The sequence below is a fragment of the Berghia stephanieae genome, chromosome 3, assembly GCF_034508935.2.
Source record: "Berghia stephanieae isolate SIO BIC M18660-M18661 chromosome 3, UCSD_Bste_1.3, whole genome shotgun sequence".
Taxonomy (NCBI): domain Eukaryota; kingdom Metazoa; phylum Mollusca; class Gastropoda; order Nudibranchia; family Aeolidiidae; genus Berghia; species Berghia stephanieae.
The window spans coordinates 49375697-49389099 of NC_088362.1; the positions used below are offsets into that span (position 1 = coordinate 49375697).

The 13403-nt window shown below is 36.0% G+C and overlaps 1 protein-coding gene across 5 annotated transcripts in view; it reads right to left on the reverse strand.

The window, feature by feature from the left end:
- Nucleotides 1–10145, reverse strand: part of LOC144967906 (innexin unc-9-like) — a 17202-nt gene extending 7057 nt beyond the window's left edge. The window contains exons 1-3 of one of the 5 annotated variants that reach the window (XM_078905666.1): nt 10039–10145; nt 3007–3278; nt 425–535 (exon numbers count right to left, since the gene is read on the reverse strand). In XM_078905666.1, coding sequence (XP_078761792.1) covers nt 425–535; nt 3007–3270 — 375 coding nt within the window. In that variant the 5' untranslated portion in view covers nt 3271–3278; nt 10039–10145. Of the gene's footprint in view, nt 1–424; nt 536–3006; nt 3279–5627; nt 6099–9940 lie in introns of those variants that run through there. The other 4 variants (XM_078905665.1, XM_078905664.1, XM_078905668.1 and 1 more) reach the window with 4 other exon arrangements.
- Nucleotides 10146–13403: the final 3258 nt, after the last annotated feature.

The window sequence follows — 13403 nt, forward strand, 5'->3', positions numbered from 1 at the left end:
TTTTGTTTAATCTCGAGTCTTATTGTTTATGTAAATAGTGTTTTGTTACCATCTTACCATGGGAATATTTTGCACCAAACTAAACCCTCCGTGGCAGATCCATAGTCCAGGAAAGATCGAAACATAATAATATATTTATCCCACCACCAAAATCTGCTCTAAAGTCACATGAACCAGACCGAATAATAAAATAATATTTAAATTCATATGATTGTATTGATGAGAATGAGAATGAATGTAGTTGCTTACACTTTAACCCCTTTAAAACCCCCACCTCCTCAAAGAATCAAATTTTATAATGCAGGTTATCTATCTTCAATACAATTTACTATACTGGTTCATCCAAACATAACACCAAATTGATGAGTAGAGGGGTAAGGGAGTACATATAAATATTAAAACCAAGGGAAAACCATTTTGCTACCTGTACAAAAAATATGATGGTGACCCATCTGTAAAAGTTGATTTCTCCAAAGTCTGCCTCTGGACTAGAATGTTCTGGTCCACCAAGTCCAACTGTAAGTGGGTATGGGGTCTGAAAAAGTACAACAAAACGATAACAAGGAATTTTGCGGGAATTGTACATGTTCACAAGAGCCCATAGTTTCTATCGTCAAAAAGAGAAAGCTCTCATGATTTTGGTTATGTAACACCAAATGACTCAATAGCCAAAACAATAATACAGGGCACAAAAGAAGGAAGAGGAAAAAGGCGTCGACAAAACAACAATTGAATCCTTAACATTAAAGAATGGACAAGGACGGTCAGTCCCACTCTCATCTGCAAGGCAGAAAACAGAGATGAATGATGCCAAATAGCTGCAGGATCAGCTCTCATGTCTCTTCTACAATCGAAGCAGTCAGGAGACTGAGGTGAATTGAGGTGATACATGTTCATTCAAAAATGTAACCTTTCTGTTGTTGTCGCTTGTCAAAAGACCTTTGAGCTTGTGCTTTCTGGTCAAATGGCGTGTACAAGTACTAATCTTGTTGCCCTTTGGAGGCTTTCCAAAATAACCTGTTAATTTCCATAGAGCAAGGGTAATCTTGTATCGTTGATAACTATGCTTTTCTTTTTTATTATTTCTTTTATTGTCAGTTTTATTACTTTTGTCTTCCTTTTGTAAGAAAATAGAAACAGACAGGTAAAGCAACAGTAAAGGGAAAAAACATTGATTAACTTATAAGAAATCAAGCATGGGAGGAGGAGGGGGGAACTATTAAGATTAAATGCCAGAAAAAAAAACTCAAAGTGGTGGTTTCACTCCCCAGGCTACATGTAGCCCAAATAAGGCTGAAGGAGGGGGAAGAGGGGTAGACAATATTTTGGCAATACAGTGGACTCCGGATAAGACGATGCCCAGGGGAACCGAGAAAAAAATCGACTTATCCGAAAATCAACTTAACCGGAGTGTAACCAAATGAGCAAAAACGCATTTGAACAAAGCAACCCAATCTAGAATAAGTATGTCCCTTCATAACGCGCGGTCTCTGTAGTGGTCATCAGAGGCTCCTACCCCCAATATCCCCATAGAGGAATTAGAATACATAAAAATCGGAATTTGAGATAAAAAAGCGGAATCAACTTACTGTTATTGACTATGACATGCTTTGCAACAGAAAATGTAATAGACAATCCAAAAGTACTCAAATGATTGAAAATATAAAATGTGTAAAAATGTACAGATTGTGTAAAGACTAAGAATGGGGTCAAATAATAATAGAGAACACACAGGTCCTGGCCGTCTCATAGAGAATACAGGTATTGAATGGATGGATTTAACCTTGTCAGGACCCCCCCCCCCCCCCCCCCACACAGACACCTAATCAAACAATGGCGCGTGTGCCGGTACACACACACACCCACGTACACAGGGCTAAAATTAAATAGGGAAAGAAGCTGACCGTACTCAATAATATTATTACCGATTGAACCCAACATATAATATTACCAAGGTCATTGACCTCACGAATTGGAGGCACAATAATAATAATAATAATAATAATAATAATAACTTCGTACCCCCCCCCTCCCCCCAAACATATAATATTATCCGACATCAGCAGCACACACTTTGAAGGGACTAATCATACACAAAATGTGTGTTGATTGACCATAGGAGATGCTGACGAAATAAGCCATAGCTCACTTTTTTTTCACAAGAGATTTTTTTTTTTAATTTTCCTCGATGGGAAAGGTGAAAGGTGGAAAGCGGAATTTTTGCTTTGAATGTGGAATGTATACCAATTAAGTGAAATGCGAAAAGCGGAAGGGTAGGAGCCTCTAGGTCAAGGTCATGCTTCTTGTAAATCGTCGAGACAGAAATAGCTGGTATGCCAATTTCCTATGCGATGATTTTCTGTCGCATGCCAAACTTTCCAAATGCATCGAATCTTCCTTTTCCGCAATAGGTTTGCTATTGTAGTTGTAGACTTGACTTGAATTCTTCTTGATAAAATTGATACTAATTAAGAGGGCCATTACATAGGATGGCCTGGAATTAGAACCAAAAAAAATCTTGAACTTGAAGTTGCGACAATGTAAAATTTGAGATGGGGAAATTAAAGTTATTCAATACTGCTTATGTACATTGAACACGGACGTCAGGCAAAGCACCTACATCACATCGATGTGTGCCAATCGTTCGCGGATATTCTTAACCACTTAAAATTCTTACTGGTAGCTTTTTTAACCAATGGAAATACTTGTTTATTTGTGATTTTATTGTAGTCATGAGTGATAAGAACATCGACTTAAGCGACATCGACTTATGTGGAGTTTTTTTTTTTTTTACTAATGTTATATAGGAAGAAGGGGGAGGGACCAAGAAAAAAAATCGACTTGGGTAAAAGTCGACTTAGGCAACGTCGACGTATCCAGAGTGCACTGTATGTAGCCCAAATAAGTTTGAAGTGGAATGAATATGTTGTTGAGGGTATATATAGCCAGAATAAGGCCACCCTTATAATCATCACTATCATTACCAATAAGGTCAAACCTACTTACTTGATCCAAATTGGATAAATTTGGAAATTTGTAGAGTTTATGAGCCCAGCAGTAAGAGTTGACATGACCCTGAAAGTGCTTCCAGTTTGACATATTCACCCAACAATCCAGAGGCTCTCCAACCATTTCCTTTAGACCGACCAAGAAGCCAGCAAAGGCGAGTAAACAAACAGTGACAAAGTGATGAAGTTGGTCCACAGTGTCATCATCACGGACTGTTTGTCGGATTTTCAGGTTGGGCAGACTTTGTAGTAAAGCTTCCATGGCTGCTCCTTGTGAGATAGACAGAACAGTTTGATGGATGGGATGTTTAACAGTTAAGGGGCGGTTTGGGTCTAATTATTAGGAAAATCATTCGAAAAATTGATTTTGAGATTTTGGTGGAAAATGATATTTTATTATCTTAGAAATAATATAATTGAAGTCCAAATTCTTAAAGTAGACTATAAAGGCACGAAAAACAAAGTCGAAAATGGTACAGGTAGTAAGAAAAGTGTGAAAAACGGGAAGCCATTTTGCTATTTTCTCAATATGTCATTTTTCTAAGGGTATGGGAAACTGTGTCAAACGTTTCTCAGAATCTATTCAATGAAATTGTCTGAAATTTCCACAGTTATCACAGAGATAATGTATTATGTCACATCAGAGAGAATTTTTTGATAAGATATGTGAATTTTTTAATTATAATCATAATTCTGAATTTTTAAGGTCAATTTTGTCATAACATTTTGATTCTCAACTTTGTAATGTTCTAATAAAAATTCCATAAGCTAAAGCCGTAAAATCTCTCTGTAGTGACACACTATGGTACAATGTTAACAAGAGGGAAGAATATGGAGGTCATTCCTTCATTAGTTTTTGTGGAACGTTTGCCACAAGATTGTTATATTTTTTATGTCACACCCCCAAATTATAGGTCGTAAAATGGGTATCAACACAGATAATTAAAAATTTTCATCATAAATGTTGTTTTTTAACCTATATTGACGATACAGAATGATTAAAACCGCCCAATATAGGTAATTAAATTTTTTTTTAGAAAAGTCCCAAACCGCCCATTAAATACTGTACTCTGGAAAACATATTTATTAAAAAGTTGGCCAGTAAACTCGTCCTTCAAATATCGATTGATTTTTTAAATGATCTTGGCAAAAACTCTCAAATCTAGGACCTCTATATTTGAAGGACGAGTTTTCTGGCCAAATTTTCAAATAAGTGTCTTTCCACACTACAGCAGTTAACTGGTAAAAGCAGCATGATAAAAATCAAATGTGGTCTACTGATCGTATAAACAAAGTCTTCTAATGATCAAACTTTTTTCATTTTAAGACTTTGTGCTTTTATTTTTTTTTTACACGAATGTAAATAATGATAGAATCTGCAGTTTGAGTTTGTCATCTCTAATGGACAATTGAGTTTATGCAAATTCTTCTTCCCAAGAGGATGGATGATAGTCAATGGTTAAAGAAACTTTTAAGCAGAAGTCAAATTATTGAAAACATCGTGTATGTTATCAAAGTCGATTAAGAATGTCAGAATATCTTTTTTCAGAACTGACCAAGTGACATGTCAACAACAAATAGACGACTGAATCAACAAGCTAAATTTTTAAAATACTACTCAAATGTCTTCAACCTCATCCTCTCTTGTTCAATGTATGTGTTGTGAGAGGGTTCGCAGGGAAAAACATGTACACTTGTGAAGAATGTAGGAATTAAAATTGTCCCAACTATCGGAAACCTGTGTGGTGTAATGGTAGCATGTCTGACCGGTAATCAGAAGGTCTCGAGATTCGATCCCCAGTCAAGGAAGACTGATTTTTCGGGATGGTTTCTTTTTCCTGTATTTTTCTTTCTTGCTTTGTCCGGCATCGTTTCATATACACTTGTTCATATCTAATTTTTCGAAGTGAACAAAAGTTGTGAAGAATAAAAAAAAAGTTGCAAAGAAAGTTGAAACATGCAAATTTTTAAAATAGAGGTAGGTTTTTCTCATTGAACTGAAGAATTTCAAGTCTGTCTAACCACAGTGACTATAGTCTGATTCAAAATACATGATCACACATTTTAATCTGATTCTCTCATAACGTCTTTTGTATTGTCACAAATCTTTACATACAGTCTTCGATTTTACTAGACCTAATGAATCCTTATAAAATAATGTATCTTTTACTTTTATGGTTGTCATGTGATCCCTAATTCATAATTCCTTTGATGTTTTGCGGTGTTTTTCTTTTTACCACCCAGAACATTTGAATTTTACAGCAACACACAGAAAACAGTCCAACAAACACATTCCCATCCCTGTTTTACTCACACAATATTGGGAGTGATTTTTAGTAAAAAGGAAAGAGGGTGGAATGCGAAATGAATCTGTATGACGAGCAGAACTTTCCCCTTTTTTGTGGTGAATATCTCAATGCTGTCCGTAATTCCCACAATTAACATATGTGTACTGTGTTAATTAGATCTGTAAATGAGCTCTATAAAAATTGACTGAGACTGAAACTGAACCTCACTGAAACTCTTCGTATCGTATCAGAAAAATCCAAAGAATAGTAAACAGCAAGCTCACTTGAGCAAAACAATGGCAGAAAACTAATTTACGTGGGAACTACTTACAATTGTTTCTCATAATAAGGTACCCACATCAGTGAGGAAACGGTCAACCAGTTTGTTTACAACGTGAGGCAATCGAGATGTGCTTGTAGCAATCATATATAACTTTCGATTTGAAGCTGTCTTCATAACGTACTTCCGGCTTTCGCATTAAACTTTTTAATAATTTTAGGTTCTGGCAAGTAAATGTGGTCAATTTTGGCTTAGACAAAACAGTGAAATTTATCGCTCAGCGGCTCAGTTAAAATTGGCTACCATGGGGATCACGACAGGTTTGGTAAGTGAAAAGATAATTTCACGAAGGCTGTGTGAAAATACACTGGGGTGTGTTCAGACACGGCAATTCTAAGAAGCGTCGCTTAGCCTTGGCAATATATCCATCGTAAATATAAACGGCCCATGATTATGCGTAGCGCTGTGGAACATTCTTAATTACTTTACGGTCATTTGATTACGATTCATGAATCCTTTTCTTCTTCATTTCTTTCTCTCCTTTTTAAAAATATTTGAATTTGACGAATTGACTGATTTCAGTTAATTGACTGAGAATTTACAGGTCTAGATGCCGCTAAACGATATGGAACAGATTGACTAGGTATATATAGTAAATCAATATATTATTTTAATTATCCAAGGCAGCGTTAATTAATAAAAGCTATCTACTTAAATCTAGAGATAAGCTAGAGAGCCTCGCCTTTGGCCGACCAACCTCCGCTGCACGTCCAACTCGCCTTGAGCATGCATTCACGTAAAATATAAAGATTTTTTTTTAAAACCTACCTCTGTTTTAAAAACTAGCATCTTTCAGCTTTCTAAGAAACATTTTGATTTTTCAGAACTTTAGTTCGTTAAAAAAAATACCGGCCAATCTGACCCGTTGAGTCGAATGAAAACGAAATTTTGTTGTTTACACGGTTCAAAGGAAATGCCGTAAATAAGCTTTCATGGACTTCCTGTGTTGTTTTTATAGTGTCACGTGACCGTTTGAGAAATTTGTCGTCTGCTACAAATAATTAGACCGGTAGGGGTAGATATTTTCGTTGGAGCAGAGAAAAAGTGAGTATTATTTCTTGGACTTGTAGAGAGGCCTAGGGTCCACCAGCAGACCAGTTGATTGAATGAAAGAGAAAAAGGGCTTTTTTATCCGCCGCCACCACCACCTTGAAAGAGTGGAGGGGGGGGGGGGGGGGGTGCATGCCGACGAGAGGGAGACGTGTCGATTGGTGACCTTGGTGACGTCGAGCATCTCAAGGATGCTGGCAGTTGCAGTTGCAGGTGTTCTTAACCCCTTAACAGCGAAGCTAATTTTTTGCTTTTAGATAGTAGTTTGCTTTTATCTTTATTATTGTTAACGGGGAATACAGCGTTTCCACCAAGAGAGTAGTCAGACTATCGCAACTCGGACTTCAATTGTCTTTAATAGTTTTGCCGTTACTTGTCTTTTGATGATAGAAAATTTGGTGTTAGGTCAAAGATCGAATTTCGCCGCTAAAAGGTTGCATTGCTACTGGGTTTGCTCTTTCCCCCCCCCCCCCCCCCACCCACTTTTTTTTTTCTTATTTTTTTTCACCTTAGTATTGTTGATTGCTGCTATTTCCTTTTTTATGATTAGCAAGTGCCGTAGGAGTCTCACAGGATGCAGGAGTACTGCAATTAACCCTTTGCCAGTGACACTGATTTTTTTGTTTTTCGAATAATAGTCTTCATTTATATTATTTTTTAACGCAGAAAAAAAAAAACGTTTCCACCATAAGAGCAGTAAGAATATTGATAAAAAGCGCTTTGAGCACGTTGGGTGGATATTGCTCTATATAAAAGCTCAAGTTTTTAAATTGTAATTTGTTTTTTGTCTTTTGATGAAAATGGTAAGATTTTATGTTTGGTCCAAGTAAGATTGATAGTCGCCTTTAAAAGGTTAAGTTGTTTTGTTTTTTCAGTTTTTTTTTTTTTTTTGTTTTGTTTTTCAAATGCGGATACGCTGCTTCTTCCTTTTTTTTTTCCTCAACTGGCAAGCTATCGCTGTACTTACCCGCATGGCTTGCACACACAAAAGGATACATCTAAGTCACAAAACCTTACATCCAGGTCACAAAATCAGACAACTAGGCCACACATCAAGACATCTCTGTTTCGTTTGTTCCAAGATAGCAAAACAAACCAGACGTCTTGAGAGTTCGAAAGAGCTTTCCATAAAATATTTGGTATTTGCAAGACCCCCAGAAACCAATTCCCTATACAGCTCTTGTGCAAGGTTACTTATGACCTTGATTTCTTCCGTACCCACCCCCCAAAATCCCACTTATTATGTGGTATAGGCAGAACATAGTAAATAGCTGGACTGCCACATGCGTGACTAAATTGGCCAAAGAGAGAACCTATACTTTGGCATTAGACACCCATTACCTGATGTCTTGGTTTTTAATCCTAGCCTAGTGAGAGAGAGAAAACAAAACAATCATACATGTATCTGCAAACAACAGAACGTTTTCATTTTGCATTGAGATGGGAAGGGGGAGGGATAACATTATGACAAGAGAGAGAGAGAGAGAGAGAGAGAGAGAGAGAGAGAGAGAGAGAGAGAGAGAGAGAGAGAGAGAGAGAAGAGAGAGAGAGAGAGAAGAATGGGCGGGGGGATGGGGGGATAGTAAGGGGGAATGGGAAAAGATGAAAGAAACAATGGGTTGCCTGATGACGTAGATCAAAGGATTGTTACAGCGGTGTTCACGGAGCGTACTTCGTGAAATTTTAACCTTCTACAGTGACACTGATTTTTTTTCTCCAGATTGCTTATGCAGAATAAATCGTTTCCACCAAGAGAGCAGTAGTAAGAGTATATTTCGACTCGGGCTTCAATTAAACTATAAATCGCAAAGCTTGTCTTTTAAAATATAACATTAAGACTAAGATCTGGAGTTTGGGGAGTGTAAGATGGAATCTCGCCAATAATGGTTAAAATTGTTTTGATTTTTAAAAACACAACACACACACACACGAGCGCGCGCGGTCACGACAGCGAGGACCATCTATTGCATGTGTTGCAACGGTAAATCAGTTTACGTGTACGTAGATCCTGAGGCGAGATGCCCCGTTACCGTGTACGCACACCCCCCCCCCCCCCCCCCCCCCCCAAAAAAAAAGAAAGAGACACACACACATACACACATACAACACACACACACACACACACACACACACACACACACACGCAGTCTCGCATCCGCTACGAACTAATTTTGCGCACCAATTTTTACTGCACTAATGCACCAAATTGCATTTGGTTTGGCCACTTGGCCTCCTGTAACCAACTTTTTGGCTTCCTCTGACTTTCCCCGTTATATCGTTTTACTCTGGTACCGGTAAAACTTATTTTATTTGGCAATCTAAATATCTAAATGCAACACGTGCTAACGCCACAGATTGCATTTGCTAATGCTTCTATATATACGAATTTTCCTTATCCTATCTAAATTGTTTAACAAATCTAAAGAGTTTTCGCGAGGCTAAGGTGGGTTTGGTGGTATTTGGGCTCCTGCCGAGGAATCTGGCTTCTTGCTATAGCTAGTTTGGTCTCTTACTCAAAAATGATCTGGCAACCCTGCCTGGCTAGGCGGAACCTTGATAACAGAAACGGGGCCCACACGATTTCGCGAGGAATTAATCATGAAAACAATTAGGATATAATTTCAACACAACTTTTGAAATTCATCAAGGATTGTCCATTACCGAATGTTTTTTGATAGAAAACAAATGCATCTTCAAATCTAAACTGCTTTTGACGGTAAGCGGTAAGTTTTTATTTATTTTTCTGTCCAAACGAATGATTTGTCCTGGTTATAGAAGCTAAGTATTGGTAACACCGGCTCAGCTCTCTAGAATTAGAGAACTTTTGAACCAGTTGCTTTTTCAATGAGTAAAAATAATTAGAAGTAAGATCTAGAGCAATCTAGGAAAGAGACTTGTCTTCAAAGTCAAAGGCAGTACTAAATCTAGCTACTATTTTAATGAATGATGCAAGGCAGCGTCTTTGATTTTAATAGATCGTTAATTAATAAAAATAAACCAGTTGTATTGTTATTTCAGTGAGCAAAATAATTAAGAATCTATGCCATCATGTCAAATTACCGTAAAATTTATCAGACGGTTTCAAAGGTACGAGCCAAAGAGGATAATCATGAATTTTGAAACGACCTAGGGAGGAGACTTGTCTTCAAAGGAACGTTACTTTCGAAAGCAGAACTGAGAAGGAAGAGATCTGATCAGTGAACCGTGGAGGATACAGATACGGTACGTTTGTTTGTTTTTTAATTTTCACTTACCGCTCATTTAATGATGTTTCACTTTACCGATGAAGCTATGTATCCCAGATAAATATTTGTAACGACTATCCTGCCTTTATGTAAATAACGTTCATTACCCAAAGATCTTGTCCAGAGTCCAATCTCAGTCTCAGTGCTTTGTTTGGTTTATTTTCTTGGAACTCAGCAGTCAGCAGAGATGAAATTGTTTTTAGAGTCGTCTCCCTTGTAGTTGCGGGCGGGTACTCGATACTAGAGGTAATCGAATGTTAAAATGCAGGTAGCGAAAACCCGAAACTAGGGACTTTCCGCTAGCAAAGACAGAAGAGTTTTTAGAGGGTTCCATTTCAAACGCTGATATCTTTGACTCAAAAAACCCCCCACCTAATTACGGTTTCCTCGAACTCATTCTAATGTCCCGATTTTTTTTCCGTATTATTATTTGTTATCATTTCCCTTCCTCGAACTATTTTTTTTTTTACCTCGAACTTATTTCACCCAGCCAATGTTACATTAAATCAATTAAAGTTTAACTTGTTTTAAATAGAGTTAATGACGTGTGTACGGCCGCAATAGGCTAAAACATTGTCTCTCTCCCTTCATGAACTTATTTGCGGATCTGATATCCCAACACAACTATGTGCTCGATTCAACATTGTTGTAATGGACAATAGAGCAGTAAAGTTAGGTGCCCCAAACGTAAACAAAGGTCGAGAAGCACGTGGCAAACCACATGTTCCTGTCTTGACAGCTCACGTTCCAATGTAAATAATAGAAAAAAATAACCTTTAAAATTTGGCTATTAGGTGGCAAAAGAAACACATATTCATAAATACTCGATCATGCATCAAATAATGTCTAGATATGGATATTTTATGGAACAAAAGGTAAAATTTTCTAAAATTTATCAAAAGTTACAGTCTATCTATTTTTAGACCAGAGCAAATTATTGCGCTGGTGTGAACAAAACGAGAATTATTCGGAGCCTGATTTTCATAATAATTTAGCCGTATGTTATTATTTCTGCAACTGTTAGATTTTATGTAAACATATTTTCAATACTGAAAGTGTATTGCCTACAACTCAAACTACAAAATTGGGAGACCTATATTGTGCGTAAATTATTCCGGTCCCTAACGGAAATCACTAGCAACTTGTTATTGTTTACGTTTGGGGCACCTAACTTTACTGCTCTATAGAGCAGTAAAGTTAGGTGCCCCAAACGTAAACAAAGGTCGAGAAGCACGTGGCAAACCACATGTTCCTGTCTTGACAGCTCACGTTCCAATGTAAATAATAGAAAAAAATGACCTTTAAAATTTGGCTGTTAGGTGGCAAAAGAAACACATATTCATAAATACTCGATCATGCATCAAATAATGTCTAGATATGGATATTTTATGGAACAAAAGGTAAAATTTTCTAAAATTTATCAAAAGTTACAGTCTATCTATTTTTAGACCAGAGCAAATTATTGCGCTGGTGTGAACAAAACGAGAATTATTCGGAGCCTGATTTTCATAATAATTTAGCCTTATATTATTATTTCTGCAACTGTTAGATTTTATGTAAACATATTTTCAATACTGAAAGTGTATTGCCTACAACTCAAACTACAAAATTGGGAGACCTATATTGTGCGTAAATTATTCCGGTCCCTAACGGAAATCACTAGCAACTTGTTATTGTTTACGTTTGGGGCACCTAACTTTACTGCTCTATATTTTTCGTTGGTTCGAGAGTATTTCCATTACAAGAATAAGCCCATAACAATTTGTGTTATCATACCTGCAAATAAGTACACGTCGCTCTCTCCACATTATTTTTTGTCTGCTGCACCTCGACTATTTGTGTACAAAGTGTACCATTTGCAGTGTCATTTTAATGTAGGGTGGCAATGTTAGTGCGTCGTGTACACGAATCTCGTGAAAAGTAAGCCCTTAGTCAAGCCCGTGGGGAGTTCAGTGATCGTAATCACAACAGAATTCATTGTGTATAATATTATTGTGGTAAACACTCCAAAAGTTCACTCATCCCAGACCCTTCGTATACCGTAAAGAAAAAAAATCCCAAAGTATGGAACTGTAACCAATGAAAAAAAATCGGCTTAATGTCACTAACAATTCCAGTGTCCGAGCCAATTATCATTAAAATCCACCAAAAGGTTGTGAAGATAGTCACGTCAACGCGTGCGCAGGGGTTGTGGAACGGGCTATATGTCATTTTAGATCCCTCATAAATGGAAGATGGTACACACTACAAAGGACAAATATATTTGAAATCATTTCAGTGCCTGTGACATTCCTGGCTTATGGGTACCTAAGAAAAAGGAAGACAAGGGGGAATAGTTACTACAAGTAGATGCGGCCCAGCAGCAATCCACCCCTGTCTCCAGCCCATAGCCACCCAATATCTCACTCAATGACACGGGAACCTCGAAAAAGGAAGAAACTCTGAAACTATCCGATGCTAAAGCACAGACGTAAAGGAATCCTGATAAAGCCAACACTGTCAGACCAGAAAGATTGATTGACTTTAAGTAAGGTGGATTTTATCCATTATTAGTGGAACACACTGAGATAAAGAAGGGACCAACAGGATGTGTTGACTTTAAACTTGGGGGCCAAAAAGACACCAGGGGGGTGTTTTTTTAATTCATAAAACAGTCAATTTTTGACACATGGACCTGAAGTTTGGTGACTTTTTCCTAAAATGATGAGGTCCATGATCGTGCCAAATTTCATGCTTGTCACGTGCATAGTTTACTCACACTGAAGACGCTCATCTGGAATTTGAGATTTTCTGATTTGGGGTCCAAGTGGACCCCATGACTTTATATAGAAAAATACTAAAGATTCAACAAAGGAGTGCTTATTTCTTTCATTTTATTCCACAATTTTCTATAATAATAATAATAATAACAACAATAATAATAATAATAATAATAACAATAATAATAATAATAATAATAATAATAATAATAATAATAATAATAATAACAATAATAATAGTAATAATAGTAATAATAATAATAATAATAATAATAATAATAATAATAATAATAATAATAATAATAATAATAATAATAATACGTAATAGTAATAATAATAACAATGATAATAGTAATAATAATAATTATGATGATAATAATAATAATAATAATAATAATAATAATAATAATAATAATAATAATAATAATAATAATAATAATAATAATAAATAATAATAATACGTAATAATAATACGTAATAATAATAATAATAATAATAATAATAATAATAATAATAATAATAATAATAATAATAATAATAATAATAATAATAATAATAATAATAATAGTAATAATAATAATAATCATCTTCATCATCATCATAATAATAATAGATAATTTTTATTATTGTTATTAACATTATAATTTTTATTATCATCATCATCATCATCATTATTATTATTATTATTATTATTATTATTATTATTATTATTA